Source organism: Scomber scombrus, chromosome 4 (genome assembly GCF_963691925.1).
Source record: "Scomber scombrus chromosome 4, fScoSco1.1, whole genome shotgun sequence".
NCBI classification, from domain to species: domain Eukaryota; kingdom Metazoa; phylum Chordata; class Actinopteri; order Scombriformes; family Scombridae; genus Scomber; species Scomber scombrus.
The window spans coordinates 28049474-28066887 of NC_084973.1; the positions used below are offsets into that span (position 1 = coordinate 28049474).

The 17414-nt window shown below is 38.3% G+C and overlaps 2 protein-coding genes and 1 non-coding gene across 3 annotated transcripts in view; 2 read left to right on the forward strand and 1 right to left on the reverse strand.

Moving 5' to 3' along the window:
- kank1a (KN motif and ankyrin repeat domains 1a) overlaps positions 1 to 7375 on the forward strand; it is a 28913-nt gene extending 21538 nt beyond the window's left edge. The window contains exons 6-11 of the mRNA XM_062417083.1: positions 739 to 826; positions 1972 to 2191; positions 4454 to 4596; positions 5521 to 5721; positions 6120 to 6218; positions 6343 to 7375. Coding sequence (XP_062273067.1) covers positions 739 to 826; positions 1972 to 2191; positions 4454 to 4596; positions 5521 to 5721; positions 6120 to 6218; positions 6343 to 6405 — 814 coding nt within the window. The 3' untranslated portion in view covers positions 6406 to 7375. The remainder of the gene's footprint in view (positions 1 to 738; positions 827 to 1971; positions 2192 to 4453; positions 4597 to 5520; positions 5722 to 6119; positions 6219 to 6342) is intronic.
- A 1542-nt stretch (positions 7376 to 8917) lies between these two features.
- cfap157 (cilia and flagella associated protein 157) lies at positions 8918 to 15813 on the reverse strand. Its single transcript, XM_062417925.1, has 9 exons — positions 15671 to 15813; positions 14295 to 14566; positions 13527 to 13680; positions 13029 to 13296; positions 12093 to 12214; positions 11103 to 11253; positions 10172 to 10356; positions 9807 to 9947; positions 8918 to 9026 (listed from the first exon to the last, which is right to left on the reverse strand). Exons 1-9 carry the CDS (start codon positions 15811 to 15813, stop codon positions 8918 to 8920), a joined length of 1545 nt encoding a protein of 514 aa, XP_062273909.1.
- Positions 11295 to 11366, forward strand: trnac-gca (transfer RNA cysteine (anticodon GCA)). The gene has a single exon. It is a non-coding gene; the product is annotated as a tRNA-Cys (tRNA).
- Positions 15814 to 17414: the final 1601 nt, after the last annotated feature.

Consider the following 17414-nt stretch of genomic DNA (forward strand, 5'->3'; position numbering starts at 1 on the left):
AAACACCTCAGCCACATGTTCACAGGGAGAAATTCACAAATGAATGTCAGTCTATTCCAGTACAGATGATTTTAGGCCACTCACAAGCAAAATGCATGCATTAACCTCTTTAAATGATTCAAATAACACAATTATTTAAATGTTCACATCTAGTAAACAAATGCAACTTGTTACAATAAGAAGCAAGCAGATTTTGCTTTGGTTTAAAGAGTCGTTAACTATTATCTCTGTCCTGTTTTATAATAACTGGGTCACACTAAACTTTTATTGGCAGGTAAATGACCATCATGCACCTGGGACAGTCTGGGGGTTTTGTTTTTTTTTGTTTTTAAAATGAGTCAGCAGAAGTCATGCTTTCTTTCTCTGCTTACTTTCCAAATGATAAATAAATCAGACCTTTTTTTCTGCTGAAGCTGCATCAGCAACATTTGACTCCAAGTTTGTTTGATTTTTTTTCGATCATGAACAAAACAGCTGCAGCAGAGCTGGTTGTCCTTTTATGCAAAAAAAATGAGTGAAAGAGAAACTTTTAATAGAACCAGAGCTTAAAATGAATCTTCAGTCTCCCCTCGGACGCAGTAAATAACTAAATAAATACTAATGATGAAATGCTCTGATGATAAAAAACTGATGCCATTATATTTGTCATATTTGAGCCATTTTTAAGACAACATCTAAAGTAGTGAAACCTTTATTAGGGTCTTTTTTAACTTTTGATTGTCTGGACTCTTTCTGCAGATATGAGCTAAGTGAAAAGATGTTGGCTGCGAGCAACGTTCTCAAAACTCACCTCAGTGACCCGAAGGCTGTAAGCAGTAAAGATCTGGTGAGTGTTTGTTACATTTCTGCTTTTATCACTGTACTGTGTGTGTGTTGTGCTATAATCCACAGTAATCTAATACTGCCTGAATCCAAGGGAGAATATCAGGTCACAGTATTCAGTCAAATCTCATAGAAATCTCATATAGTTTGACAGTTCAGTGGTATTTATGATTATTTCTTTAGTGAAATTTTTTCATCAGCACACCTCACATCTGGTTACTGGTTAGTGTTTTACATTTTTTATTGCAAACGAACTCACAGTATTAAAATCGCTCCACCAACTTTCTCTTTTTCTTTTTCTCTCTTCTCTCTCTCTCTTCTCAAGAAGAAGGAAAAAGTTACTGTTGTATAATCTGCAGGTCTATGGGTTGGAGGGTTTAGTTTTTAATGGATAATTTATTGGTTAATCCATCCTTCCATTTCCTGCTACTTGTCTCAGTCCAGATTGCATTAATTTAAGTAATTATATCATCAGGAATTATTGTTAAATACTGCTGGGAAGTACTGAAAACAATATAATATAGTAATTAATCATTATCTACTTGGATATATTGTCGCTACTTTAGTTTCCCCCAAAAAAGGCCTTAATCAATTTATATAGTGCCAAATAATTTTTAAAAAACCTTTTGATTGATTGAAAAACTTAACTTAATAGACACTTTTTTATTGGTAAATCGATCATCCATTTTCTGTTGCTTGTCTCAGTCCAGATTGCATTAATTTAAGTAATTATGTCATCAGGAATTATTGTTATGTACTGTTAGGAAGAATTGAAAACAGTATCATAATGATTAATCACACTGGTCTCATCATCATGTTTCCTACTTTAGTCGTTAGGATTGTGAAATTATTATATTGTATTTTATATTGAAGTCTTTACATTTTAATTTTGTGGATGTGCAGAAATCCTGATAAACTTCAGATTTAGTTCAAATCAGCTTATGAAATCTGTTTTGAGCTGAAAGTTTTAACATGATTTACGGCATTTGTCAGCAGCGTTCGGCTCTGTCTTTTGATTCAAACTGACTTTAAAGGTCAAATATTTAGTGTTAATCAAGCTCAGCACTTCCCGATGTTGATTTAGAACATCTGCATCTCTTCCAGTTCCAGTTTTTAATCACTAACGAGTCTCCGTCCCCCCTTCCACAGAGAGCCTGTATGAACACCATTCAGCACGAGTGGTTCCGCATCTCCAGTCAGAAGGCGGCGTTGGCGGCCATGGTGGAGGACTACCTGGGGGCCTTCGGGGGAATCTCGCCGGCCGTGCTGCGCCACATCGTCAACATGGCCGACGGCAACGGCAACACGGCGCTGCACTACAGCGTGTCGCACTCCAACTTCCAGGTGGTGAAGAAGCTGCTGGATGCAGGTGAGGACGGCAGGATGAGTCCGATAACCTGAAAAATGTAAAATAAGTTTGACATGAGATCTGTAAAAAGTTGACACAGGAAACAGGAATTAACAAAACAGTCTCACCACTAAAAATGTAAAAAAGTTTACAAGTATTCTTCTAATCTTCACGCGTCCATAAAGCATGTCTGAATGTTTGCTTGTGAATAAGATCAAAACCCTTTGAGGAGCATCTGCGTGTCTGACTGAATTTAATTTCCTGTTCGTGTTGAAATGGAGAAAGAACTTGAAAGGAGTCCCCCCCCCCTCCCCCTCCCCATCTCTGTCTCTCGTAAAGTGCTTTTAAAATGTCTCAAGGCTTTCCCAAATCATCAAAAACTCTGGGATTGTGTTAGTTTTTCTCAAAATACAGCCAAGGTTTTTATTTTACTCCCGTAGCTGCTTTAACAGGCTGCCAAAATCTGTTGTATTCCTGATCTCTTCATCTGACTGCAGTCTGCTCTTACTCTCCAACTTCTTGTCATTCTCATTTTCCCCTTTTTAAGAAATCATGTTATGTAAGTGCACTGATTGCATCTCTGCTCCCCTCTTCCTCTTCCTCGTGTCTTTGGCTGCTCCTCACAGATACACCCTGATTGTTACAATATGAGTCAAAACTCACTCTCCCTCTTTTCCAAATCTGAAACATACAGACATCGTTCACATTCTGCCAAAATGTAGACACTCTGCTCTTTTTAGTGGTGCCACCATGTGTCCATATATCTACTAAGAAGTCATAGAAAAAAGACACATTTCCTACTCACGTTCAATCATTTTAGCTGCTTTATAAGCTCTTTACATTTATGATTATAGCATTATGGGAACTGTAGTGCCAAAGCTCATGAATAACAGATAGAAATATGAAAGAGAAAAACAACAGAATTGATAAAAATCCATTAATATTGGCTTGTTTAAGGTCTTGTGTCACTGGAGGACTCGCAATCAGATCAATGTATTCAAATACAGATGTTGTACAGATGTTTTGAAACAAATACAGGCGAAAAAATAAGCAAAACTGTCTTATAACATTTATCAACATGCAACATGACAGCCTTTCTGAGTAACCCTCCATGTCCAGAGAATAACAACAATAAGTTGCACCCCTGCCTCTCAGAAAGTAGTGACTCTGACTAAGAGAGTTGCATGCAGTGCTGCAAAATAAACGTGAGGTGGTAAACTGCAACAAAGAAATCTTAAAGCATTTCAACCAAAAAGACAAGTTGGTAAAACTCAACTCAACATGAATTTTCTCTGCAAAATTGTTGAAGATTTAAAGTGAAGATTTGATGCGGTAAAACATTCAAAGCACAGAAAATAAAAGTTACAAATATGAAGAAAGAAAAAAGGAAATTAGACACTAATGTATATTTTTTCATATATATCGTTAACCTTTATTTAACCAGATGTGTCCCATTGAGATCATTGTGATAGTTTCAATATTAAATGACCATATAAGCACAAAGATTTGAGTAACGTTAAAATTATCAGATGAAACTTTTTAGACACAGACGACCTGAATCATCACTATGTTTTAAAGTTTAAGATAAGTGTGTAGATTGTAAAACCTAAAATATGTGTTTGAATCAACTACACAATACGGAAGCCAAACAGGAAGAGTAGATTTTATTATTTTTCTCTCTTTTTCCACATCACATCCACTCCTCCTCGATACATCCACGCAGCGATCTCTCTCTGAAGGCTCAATAGACTGTGATGAGGTCCCGGCCACTCGCTGCTCTAAAGGCCTTTTGTCTCGTCGGCCTTTTGTGTCCTTGTGCTGTGTGACAGCCTATCCCACCCCCCTGTTCCCATTGTAGCCTTTGTCCTCCTGCCGTCCCAGTTCCTTACACCTCTCATCCTCCTCCTCCCCTTCGCCGGCCGGGCAGCTACCCTCATACTCCCTTTCCCTCCCTGTCCGGGCTCTGATGTCGTCGTTGTCATCGTCTCTGTGCGAGTCCTTTTTTTTTTTTAAGATTCGGACAATGTAGCCCCCCGTCCCCAGGACTCTGTGTAGTGTTTTTGTCAGGGAGGAGACGTGATTGACTGAAGCATCACAGGCTCGACACAAGTGCTTGTACATTATTGTGTCGTTGAGTGACAGCCGGTGACAAGTCAATCACAGGCAGCGAGTCAGAGAGTACGAGGGTTTGATTCCCACCAGGACCACCCGCACTGAAGAAGTATTCCCTCAGGCTCCTTCAGAGTGCTTAACCTGTGTGTGTGTGTGCGCCTGTGTTTTCAGATGTGTGTAACGTGAACCAGCAGAATAAGGCGGGATACACGCCCATCATGCTGGCCGCACTGGCCGCCGTGGAGTCGCCCAAGGACATGCGCATTGTGGAGGAGCTCTTCAGCAAGGGCGACGTCAACGCCCGAGCCAGTCAGGTCAGTGGCTGTTGGGGTGGGAGGGGAAGAAGGGGGTCAGAGGTCAAAGGTGAGAAGGCAGGGACAGGGCACCAACAGAAAGCACACATGGTTTAGGTTTCAATGAGCAGAGATGAGTCCAGAACAGATCATCTGGTTAGATTTAACCTTTATATTACACATTTGACAACAAGATATGAAGTTTATTAAGTGGGTCTTTTATGATTAACTAAGTAAATATGAATGTATAAGACTAGATTAAGCACAAGAGTCTCATTAAAATCCAAACTGCAAAATGTAGATCAGAAAGTTTAACTTCAAGTGAACTTTAGTCACTGTGCTGTGGCACCATCTAGTGGTGAAGGAAGGTAACTGTTTGAACTTTTTGAAAGTTACAGACTTTATTTACCAAAAAGAAACTTTGAGCTCAGCTGCTTGATGATATTTAAGAGAAAGTTTTGTATTTGTTTAGTTTTAGTTTGGAGTTTTCTGATTGTGGAGAAAATGTCATACCCTTGGAAATCAAGACTTTTTCGCAGTCAATCAAAAATTATAACTTTTCTCACTACCGACTCCTCAAACGACTGTTTCAGCATCAATATGTTTGCTATAAAGTCTGTTTTCAGTGCTGCTTTAACTTATACTGCCCTGATTAAGAACAGGCAGCTTCTTGTCCTGAAATGTGTGTCAAGTTTTGAATGGGAGGGTCAAACAGAAAGACTGAGGATTATATTTAATTAAAGATAAATATATATATAAAGATACCTGTTGTTTGTCCTTCTTATTCAACACTTATCACATATTTCAGGACAAGAAGCTGCCTCTAAAGTTTTAAGATTGCATTAGTTTTTATTAGTATTTATATGCCTACTCTTAATCCCAAACAACCAACATGAAGAGAGAGCAAGTGTAGTAAAAGTTGCTGTTCTCCCTGCTCTGTGTCAGGCTGGTCAGACGGGACTGATGCTGGCGGTCAGTCACGGCAGGATGGACATGGTTCGGGCTCTGCTGGCTTTCGGAGCCGACGTCAACATCCAGGACGACGAGGGATCCACGGCGCTGATGTGCGCCAGCGAGCACGGCCACGTCGAGATCGTGAAGCTGCTGCTGGCCCAACCCGGCTGCGACGCCACGCTCAGCGACAGCGTGAGTAACACAGAGTGAACAGAGCTGAAATCGGCTGTGAAGTGAAATACTGCGAACTAACATTTCATACTGTAATTAACTCCAATATGTGGACTGTGATGGTCATATAGTCTAATATAGTGTGTTTATAAGCAGGATAGTGAGTGGTGATGGAAGATTTAATAGTGATTGTGAATATGCTTTAATTGCTAAACCCAGAATATATAATAACATAGAAGAAATCTTTTTTACTTTTACTTAAATCTTAATAATTGCAGATATTCGTGGTATCATATTTACTATTTGGGGAGAATTTTTTTGGGTAGTCCTTGTATTTTTGTATTTTGATATCAGTTTTTTCAAATTTTTCTTCTATTTGTCTTTTAATCCTTGTCTCATTTCTTCTTTCCTTCCTTCAGGATGAGAGTAACGCTCTGTCCATAGCTCTGGAAGCAGGACACAAGGACATTGCCGTGCTGCTTTATGCACATGTCAACTTCTCCAAAGCCCAGTCACCGGTACGTCCTCGTTATTTTTTACTAAATTTAAATGACCCCAACGCTCCTAATTTCATGAATATTTTACACGTTAACCGCCACACGATCTATTCACACGTGTTTGTGTGTTCGTCTGTAATTCTAGGGGACGCCTCGACTCGGCAGAAAGACGTCACCAAGTCCCACTCGGAGGAGCATGTTTGATTAGAGGAGGAACCCGCCTCTGCCCACAAACCCTGCGCTGCTATTGGTTCACGCTGAACGATGCCTTACCCACAGCTGGATGAGGGACTTTAATCCCAGGCACCAAACCAACCAACCAACCAATGAGATTTCTGGATGCTTTTTTTTGTTTTTTTTAAATGCACATTTGCCTCCATGACGAGCCCAAAGTGCCCTTTTTAGATTATGAATGTAACCAGCCGGTGCCTCCAGTCCCATCACATTCAAATATCTTCAAGTCGTCAGCAAATCACCGGAGTTCAAACCAACATGCACACACACACTTAACTAATAAATGCCATTTTTTCCTTGTTTTTTCTTTTTTTTTTGCAATTTGACAACCTTTTTTTAATTTTTTTTATTTCTAAAGCTCAATGTTGATCATTCAAGAGCACCAAAACACCTTCATATGTGATTTATCTTTCTTTTGTTCTTAGCGTAATACGCATCAGAGTAGGCGGATGAAGACTTATTCACCCACTCATTAGAGGAAATATTTCCTGTATATATTGCTCGCCTCATTTATCCCGGTCTCTCAAACACGTGCACCCAGCTCTACAGTATATGTACAACTCATGTGGACGAATGCATCAATGAATAAACATGACCTAGACTGGAGAAATTGTACTTTTATACAAATCCTTTGTATCTATTTAAAAAGAAGAATCACAGTATTTTGAATATTTCCTATTACTACTTAACAATCCATGAAGTTATATATTTATCAAAGTATAGTTTTTAATGCAGATATTTGTATTTCATTGTACATACAGTGGTCGTTAGTGTTAGTTATACTCAGTTTTTTGTCTTGTGTCCAGTTTCTTTCTGTCTCCAATGTGTAATATATAAGCTGTCTGTCCTCCTCTAGTAAGCATCAAGGTACTGACTTTCATCGTCAAATGAGAATTGAAGTGCCTGAGACTTTGCCATATTACAATAAACATCAATTAAAGAATATTAAACGGTGTCTTGTCTTTATTTTTGAGGCTTGTTCAAATATAGACAGTCTCTCACATAAAGCACATGACATAGTTTGCTGCTAATTTAAAGGGGTACTGAACGCTAAAATGTGTTGTTTTTTTTGTTCATGTGTTGTTCATTCTTTAGATGTACATATTAAATGTAGTTGTAATATACATCTAGACTAATTTAAATACTTTAGGGTTAGTTTTTCAGTTCATTGAGGCTTTAAAAAAAACATTTTTAATTAAAGGGGTACTGCCACTTGTTTTTTGGCTATAAAATTAATTGTATGACTGTTCTGTGATGAAACGCATCAATTCTGGTGTTAATATTGACACCAAATTTATAAAAAATACAGATTTTAGGGGTTGAAAATGGCTCAACCTGTCATCAGTCCTTTTTTCTAAAAGCCAAATGTTAAAGTCCATCATTTAAAAAGAGTCATGACCGCAGCTCTGTGAAGCTTTTAGCTCGAAGTGCCACTGTGCTTTACATCAGTGTGCTTAACATACTGATGCCCGACACTAAAAAGGAACATTTCCCATCTTATTTTGGCACATTATCAATTTAGTGTTTGTTAAATGGCACTTAACACAAAGTACAGCTGAAGCTGATGAAATTTCATTAGATTTGCAGATATTTGGTCAGTAACTGGGTGAAGATGAAGGAAAAGAAGATCACCAAAGTTACAGTTAACTCTGAGCAGGATGTGAACCTGTGAACCAGATTTTATGGCAATCTCATAAAATTTAAACCTCACAGTGGCGCTAGAGCAAAAGTCATGATCAGTCATTTCAATACATCATCAGGGAACCCTGAAAGTCTATATACAATTTGTGCCAGTCCATAGTATATATCGAGGTATTTTACTTCAGGACGGTAAAAATCACATAAATGAAACCTTTGTGAATCAGTTTGTGGTCCAAAAACTACTTAAAAGGACTTTTAAAATATATTTTTAACGCTTGTAACGTCTTTTTATTCATTTATCTACAAATCAATGATTTGGCACATGTTGCCTTCATGATTGACATCTGATCTGAGATCGTCATTTCAGAACAAAATTTACTCAAACTCTTCGACTGTGTTCAGACCGGCAGCTAATTCAGTGCTGGCTGCTCATCACAGTCTGACAGTAGATGATCATGTACAGTATTTATGTGGAAATGTGAAAGATGAAATCATGATTAATAAACTAAAACAGTACAAATATTCTTCTTTTAAAAGTGATATGCAGATCTGATAACAGTGACTTCTGAATGAGGAAATAATACATTAATTCAGATATTGATAAAAAGTTGGATTAATAAGAAATTAAATGAGCTAATGTTCGATTTGACACACTGCAGCAGCCTTACTGTGTCTGGTATGAACAGCAGCTTATGTTGACTTATGTTGTCAAACTTTACATTGACACATATGCTGTGAAAATCAGGATCACTTTAACAAAGAAATGTACTAATCAGTGGACTTTATCTTCTCTTTTTTTAGAGATATGAAGTTTTTTCTCCGACATGGAAAGGAAATATGTTTTGTCACTGTGATTTGTGTTTGGCGAAGGAGTTTCTGGAGGTCAAGAATCTCCCAGATGAATCAGTCTGAGTCAGGTTAGCGGATCTGGTCGTCTTCTGACCGGCGGGTTTCCTGAGTGACGGAGAGACCAACAGCTGTAATATACAACATGAACACATCTGGAAGGTTGTTTTGAGCACATTTATATCTTATAGCTTGATTCCAAAAGAACAATGTAACAATGAAAGTGAGATTCTTATTGAATGAGTGAAATTTTAAACTGATCTTGTTATTTTTTTAGTCAAAGCTCATCATGCAAACTGGGTCCTCAGTAAATGTATGTTTGTATTGTAAGTGATGAGATTTAGGTGATAACATTTCTATAAAACACACAGTTTGTAATCTAATCCTTAATTGAAGTTTCATATTTTTAGAGCCAGTCCTAAAGATTTGTTGCTCTTTAGAAATCAGTTCCCACAAGAAAGATTTAATTTGAAGTCCCCATGAAATAATACTCCTATATTTCCTTGATTTTATTTATCCATTTATTTATTTATACAGTGCCAATAAATAACAATAAAAGTCATCTCAACTCACTTTCACAAAGAGTAGGTTTAAATCATACTCTTTAATTTAATTCGTTGAAACAGGATGTTAGGGGGGTGGGCTTTGTGTAGGGAGGGATCATTCGTAATATCAGTTTGGGAGAGAAACACAATTTTATTTTAAGGGTTAGATGGAAAAGATTGGATGCTCAAAGATTTATGAAGGATGATGTTTTACAGGAAATAGAAGTCAAGTGAGGTCATTCCATTGAGACCTTAAGTCAGCAGTGATGAATAAAACAAACTGAGACTGTACTTCCAAACACAACACTGCCCCCTGCAGCTCATTTCTGGGATCCTAACAAACCTGTGCAGAGGCAGGTGAGTGCTGCTGGGTCCAGCTCCTGTTCCTGTTAGTACGTGTTTGTGTTTCAGTGCGGGACGGGGAGCGAGGCCAAGCTGGAGCTGGAAACTCAAAGCTGGATTGATGGTTCCTTCTGCTCTGTTTCTGTAAGACAACAAACAGGAAGCTGGAAATTAAACAGGAAAGCTCAGTCCGGTGCTGAAGGTAGATTGAATCTGTTCAGTAAACAAAAATATTTATTTCAATCACAGCCGAGAACATAACTGTAATGTTTCAATAATTAGTTGAACTGTCAAGCAAACACATAAAAAAATCCCTCAGTTTTTACATTGATGGGTAATATAGTGTCACAATGCACTTGAGTGTACCTGGCTGCTGCTGCAGGGTCAGAGGTCTGCAGCTCGTTCACTTGCTCGCTCTCAGCAGTGGAGCCGGTGAGGGAGGAGTCATTCCTCAGCGGGGCGGGTCTGTCCAGGACCACCAGGAGCTTCTGCATCAGCTGCCTCCACTGGACGACAGAGTCCACCTCGGGGTCCTGCTCTGCGTGCGCTTCCTGCAAGACACAAACATGAAAGATGTTTTTCTGAGGCTGAATAACCTCTAAATGTAACTGAGATGTAACAGGAACTGCATTAATTGTTCAGTACATTATTAGCCTACATAATCTGCAATGACATCATTTGTATTTGCATGCAACAATTTCACATTTGGAGATATTCAAAATGTCTTTGTGATACAAGATAAGCAAGATTTCATTTTCAGGCCATGATACCTCAGCCTCTTCTGTGTTATATGGGTTTAATATAATCTCATTCTTCTGTATTTGCTTCTTACGCACGCATTAATGAGCTTAGCGGTTCAGCTGCTCTGATGTGGATCATATTGTGTAGACTGGATCAGCATGATCACGTCAGAGCATTTAGAGCGGTTATATTGAGCGGACATTAGTGAAGTTACTGCAGTGAATTAGAGAGGTTATTTTCATTCATGGCTGCAGAAGGTCAGCTAGGTTTTAATTATGCTTATTTAAAGGGTCAGCAGGGCTAAGCTACTGGGTCATGGACTTGCTGGTAAAAATGTTTAACCCACTTGTTTTTACATTACAGCAGAATGAACCATGTCTTCAACCAGATGTTTGTGAATTAGTTTCAGCTTGGTTTTTAATAAATAAATGAAAATTTATATTGATTTGACTGCTGTGTTTTTCCTAATGTGGATTTTAACCTTTACTGCCACCTGTTAACCTGTCTGTTTGTCTCCTGAAATGAAGAATAATAATCTTTCCACACAGTTTTTTACCATCAGGACTTGTCTGAGAGTGACAGCAGCTTCTTGCATGTTGCTCTTCGTCCTGATCCTCCTCCTCCTCTCTTCCAGCAGCTCAGCCTCCAGCTGACTGACCTCAGCTCTGCTTTCATCACATTGCTCAGATGCTGCGGCTCGGTCCAGTCTGAAAACAGAATAGTTACAGTGACACCAGTATAAACGTGTGGGGGTATAGCTCAGTGGTAGAGCATTTGACTGCAGATCAAGAGGTCTCCGGTTCAAGTCCGGATGCCCCCTGAGTCAGCTTTATGCATGAGTTCCCATCAATGTGACCTCCATTGCATCTGGTTCAGTACACTCTGTGAAGCCTGTTGGTGCAGTCTAACACCAGTACTGCCATGTTCAAGCCTTTAACTCTGGTATGCTGTCCAAAAAAAAGCTGCTTCACGTCATGGAAGGTCAGTCTGATGTTTATCTCTCTGCTGTTTGTCTTCTTTAAAAGATTATAGTTTGTTGTTTAGATGAAAAACTTGTAAAAACCTCTAAAATGTCACTGAAACTTTTCACAACCATGTTCACGAAAATGACTCACACAAAATGTTTCTTGATATAAGTTATTTGTTTCCTAAATCAACATTGTGGAATTATATATTGTTTTGCTTGTGCTTGTGTCTTTTAAAATATTTTTCTTTTCTTTAAAAAAAAAATCAAAACCTACTTTCTCTATTTTGGCTATCTTGATACCTGGGGCTTCTATATGGCTCATGTATATTTTTGTCAGTAACTGTAAGTGTTACTTTACTTAGTCTTTGTCTATTTATATATATTCTTATCTTGGCTCGTCCTTATTGTCCCTCTATCTGACTCAGTATTACAGTATTTTACTTCTTCAACTTATAAAAATAATGAAGCAGATCATAATTACACATAAAAATGTGGATAGAGTTTCTTGCTCATTGCTCTTAACATTAATATAACATGAGTCAGTGATGTGGACAGAGTAGAGACAGAGTAAACTTTAACCTGAGAGCCTCCAGCTCTGCCAGGACTCCTTTATGTTCGGTCTGAAGCTGCTCCACTTCCTGCCTGCTGTCATTTAGCTTCACCTGCAGGTGCTGACACTTCTCTGTCAGCTGCCCCACCACCTGATGGAGGGAACAGTCACATATTTATCTGATCATTGATGAAAGTGAAAATGATAAAAACAAACTGTTGTACTGATCATCTCTTAATAGATATTTAAGAAAATAGTTAAGTAATACTGTGGCAACTCTATAATATAATAGAAATACCACAGTAATTATATTATAGTACTGCATGAAAAAGAAGCTGTGGATACCAGAGGGGACACATTTCAGATGTCTATGAGTTGTCAACAGCTTCACCAAATAGTGTTGTTTCCTTCTAAACTTCTCACATAGTTTCATTTCAATAAATGTTAAAAATGATCCAATAATTCACAAAAAAACTCAAAACATTGAAAACAGATTCGTGTATCAGAACTTTTTTTCTTCTTTCCTCTCCCATTAATCATCTCATAACTCCTCAGATTTATCTGCTGACCCTTTGGAGGGGCCCAACCCCTAGGTTGGGAACCGCTGGACTAAACTAGCTAACCGTATATAAAGTAGTGTAAACTAGCTCCACCTCCAGCAGCTACAACAGTAACATGCTGCTCTAACACTGATGCTTCACTATTAATAATCTAATGTCATATATTATAAAATATGATTTAAACTTTTATACTTTAAGTACATTTTAATGCTTATGTACTTTTGCTTAAGTAGGATTTTTCATGTAGAACTTTTACTTGTAATTCATTATTTTAATTTTGCTGTACTGGTACTTTTAGTTAAGTAAAGGATCTGAATAAATCGTCTTACATTAGAGTGAGAACAGTGAGTGGGTGTCAGGTCAAATGAGGTTGTGTATCAGTCTTTGAAATATTCTTCCTCTCACCTTCTTACGGATGCAGCTCTCACGAGTAATCCCACTGAGCGTTTGCTCCAGGATGTCGACGTCCACGCTGAGCTGACTCTTCTTCACTCTCAGAGCTGTGTTCTCCTCCACCAGGACCTGAGCCTGCTCAGACAGCTGGCTGAATCGGGCCTTAACCTCGTTGTTCTCCTGAACAGTCAACCTGGTCGTCTCTGGGACCTTCTGGTCCACCAGATGCTGCACCTCTGCTGCCATGGCCGCCACGTGGCTCTCCATCTCCGTCTCCAACCTTTTGTTCAGGAACAGGAGAAGGGAAAGACGGAGGAGTGAACGTAAAGGATATTTTAGGTAATGATCTGGGCACACATGAACAGGAAAACAGAAGACTGCTAGACACTTGTTTAGACTTAACAACACTTCAGTTCTACTTCAATTCAAATGACAGAAATATTGTGCTTTCTGGTATATTTTACAGCTACAGTTGTCAGTAAATCTGTGACTCTCCGTCCAAAACTGAACCTCTTCTTTTCCAGCAGTGCCTTCATCTCCAAGCTGTGGATGGTAGCTTTGTGCTCCTCCTCCTGACGGGACAACTGTTTCTCCAGAGACTCCATGTTGGTTATCAGCTGCTCCTTCTGCTTCTGAAACTCTTCCAGATTAGCCAGCCTCGCCACTGGGAGGAGGGATGGGAAGAGAGAGGAACCATATTACACAAATAATCCAGTTTTTCATTACATTTACATTTTAGTATTTGGCAGATGCTTTTAAGCAAAGGGTTAGGGTTAGGGTTAGCCGTGGTAAAAATCATCTGAGCAGTAGTATCTGGGCAAGTACAGGTGCAATGAGAAAAAGCAGTAGATTTAAAGATTACATGTAACGTTTATTCAATTAACTGCTTTGCTCACTGAGGCTTTACTCACCCAGTGGGTTTGTTTCTGCATCCAGTTTATGTAAAATCTAACACAGGGGTTGCTAATCTGCTCAGTTCATCATGTCTGTTTTGATGGTGAGTGAATTTACTGTGGTTGAAATGTGTTGATGTTACAGGTCCGGTGAAATAAAGAAAAACCTTTGGATCATAGATTTTGAAATTGCCTGTGTGCAGTAGAGGATATCCAATTTGACTCCTGCTGTTTGACAACTATTTTTCCTTTGATAGCTGTATTAATGTTAAAATAAAGTCCCTTCCAACATTCAGTCTCTATTTCAAGAAGGAAAGTTACCATTCTTAAACCAGTAACACAGTAGGAGCTGAACATGACCCTGACTCGAGCTGTTTAATCTCACCCAGTGTCACATTCACTGCTGCGAGTTTATCATTATGGTCTTGAAGCTCCTGCCTCAGCTGACTGTGCTGCAGCTGCAGGGCGTCTCTGTCCTTCTCGGCAGCCTGCCGCTGACTCTGCATACGTTCCGACAGCTCGTCCACCTCGTCCTCCTTCTCCAGCAGGGCGCGTTTCAGATACTGAACAATATCCTTCTTCTCTTTCTCCAGTGTGTTGTACTGAGCGTCGAAGTCCTTCCTCTGCTTCTCCAGTTCATCACATTTCAGCTGATATCTAAAATAGAAAGCTCAACATATAAATCTCTCAATATATATAGATATAACACTCAAAATTAATGCTTTTCTTCTTGTTCATATACAGTTGGATATTTGAGCTTCATGGTGCAGAATAATGCATGTGTAAAGTTTTGGAAATCACATCTAGTTTGGAGTCAATCCTGGTCCAATATTCAACTTATACAAATGTAGCCAGTGCACATACACTAAGAAATTACTCTACAGTGAAATAGGAGACTTCTTGCATAGAGACTTCATACATATAACACACACATTAGAGAGTATTTTGTATGCATCTTTAACTAAAATAGGGTGGATTAGGGTAATGTAGGACAACTAGACTCCAGTGCAGTTATCACTTTTTCTATTCAGTTATTTTAAAGCTTAAATGCGAACTGTGTAAGTTATATTGTGTAACATTACACATGTGAACATACAGGCTACTAGTTTTTTAACCTTTCTGATGAGAAAGCAAAAAAACAACAACATACAGGCAGAAAGTTCAGAATCAGAAAGCTTTGGCAGATATAAGGCTGCTTTGTATAAATCAAAGTATTTCTAAGCCTAAAAAATAGCATCCCAGATAACAAAATCTACAAATTCTGTAATGATTTGGCATGAGGAATATTCATATATATATGCCATTTTCCTTTTGAGTACACTATCTAAAAATGTCTCCTGCTTAAACAAGGAAACATCTCAGGGATTTCTTAATGATATTAGTTGTTGATATAATGTATTGGATTCATATTTAAATATGGTGAATAAGTCAGAATTGCAAAAAGTGTCCCACATTACCCTGATTCACCCTAGCCTACTGCAACCTATATACTGGTTGTTGTCCAATAAAGCTTTAAATGAGGTAGCTTTAATGTAAAGTGACAAAGTTTATGAATGAGCCACCAAAATGACGTCACATTAATGACGTGATTTTTTCTCTCTTTCTGTTAAGAAAAGTTGTCGTCTATTTACAAACACGAATTTGCATCTATGGATTTTATATGTTATCATACTTGCATCACTCTACGTTTAAAGAAACTTAATTTGATGTATTTTCATAAAAGGCTTGTAAAAAAAAAAAAAAAAAAAGTCCCGAAGGTACCTCTCCAATTGTTCGTTCAAATATCGGATTTGAGTCCGGTATAAATCTTTCTCACTGTCGTCAGGTTCGGTTTTATCTGCAACACTTTCTTTTTTCTTTGTTTTCTTGTCTTCATCTTGTTTCTTGTCCTTCTTTTTGGGCATTATGTCGAGGGGGGAAAGTCAGCAAAACTTTGAGCCCATTGAGCCAGCAAAAAAACTAAACTACGTCGTTGCTAGGCAATGATGCCTTCAGGGACTCCTTGAAAAGTTAATCACTCCACGCTGATACTCCTGGGTACAACGGGTTGAAATGTGATACACTCACACTTATATGTTTTTTAACAAATATACCGAATTATTACGCAGATCTTATGCTGTGGTGATTAATTGATGTTTTTTGGGGTGGTTTGTACGTTATGGTTATTTTAATATAACGAAATGTGACGCCATGAAATTAGAGTGGTTAAAAAAACGAAGGGCAGTGAATCTATTTTTAAAGACCAATGTGGAAGATTTAGTGGCATCAAGCGGTGAGACTGTGGATTGCAAACAAGCTTAACTTTTAGTTAAATAAAGTTAATTGTAACATTTCGGTCGCCTAAAAATGTATTGCTCAGCGTTTGGAGGCACTAAAAGACCATCTAAGGAGTCAGGTGTTCAGTTTTTATCCCGGTAAGTACTTTGGTTTGTACTCCTTCAAAATTAAACCACCACACCTTCACAGCAATTGCAGCAAAGCAAAAATGAAGGTTGCAAACAATTATGCATTTATAATCGTGCTTAAGCTTCCAAGATGGACGAGTGCTATAGTCACATGTTTAGTTTTTTTTTAACAATGTCCCCACCTTTCATTCGGTGTTGAGGAAGTTAATGAATCAAAAAATGAAGTCATGATGGCATTAGCCCAGCCTGCACAAAGTGACACAAAATACTCTTCTTGGTATTGGAAGCATTGGAAAGCATGTCTGTGTCTGTCTTAACCCTGTACATATTTATACTGTCTTCTCCTTGTATTTACTTTTTTGTGTGTTTTGTTTTATTTTCTTTTGTTTTTGTTGATGTGGACCTGCAGACGACTGGAAGAAACATAAATTGGCTCTAATCTCATTTTAGTTATCTTTTTATCTTAGCCCAGAATCACCATTTCATCCTAAGCATCAGGACTTTGAAAAGACAAAAAAACAAGCGACAAGCAACTCCAGTGTTGCAAAGTGAGTATATGTGACACACTAAAAAACACAAAACACCTTTTTTCGACTTTTTTGTTACTATAAATTATATGGTCCTAATACGCTTTCATAGTTTTGGTCACTTTCTTTAAATGGGAATTGAAATTCAGCTCTGAAACAAGAATAATGCCTATACATGTTACCTCTGATTTAACCCTTAGCAGCAAGGGGCCCAAGTTTGTGACGGCTACATTTAGTTTTTCTTGGGGACCAACCAAAAGTATTTTGATTTTGGCCTCATTAAGTTCCAGGAAGTTGTCACTCATCCAATTTTCATCAGTTTAGCTCCTGTATCAATTATTTTGCAATTAAAGCTTACCAGAAGTTGTGTTTTGTCTCTTTCTTTCTTCTTCTCCAGCTGTCCCTTTTAAAAGCAGGTTTGCACCATGTAGGGGCCTCTAACTCATCCAATGTTACAGCCACTTATCTATGGCCTCTTCTAACCATCTGCTGTGAACCAATGCCTTCATAATGCAATTAAACTGAAACATTACATTTTATGTCATATTTCTATATTTTCCTTCATGCCATTAA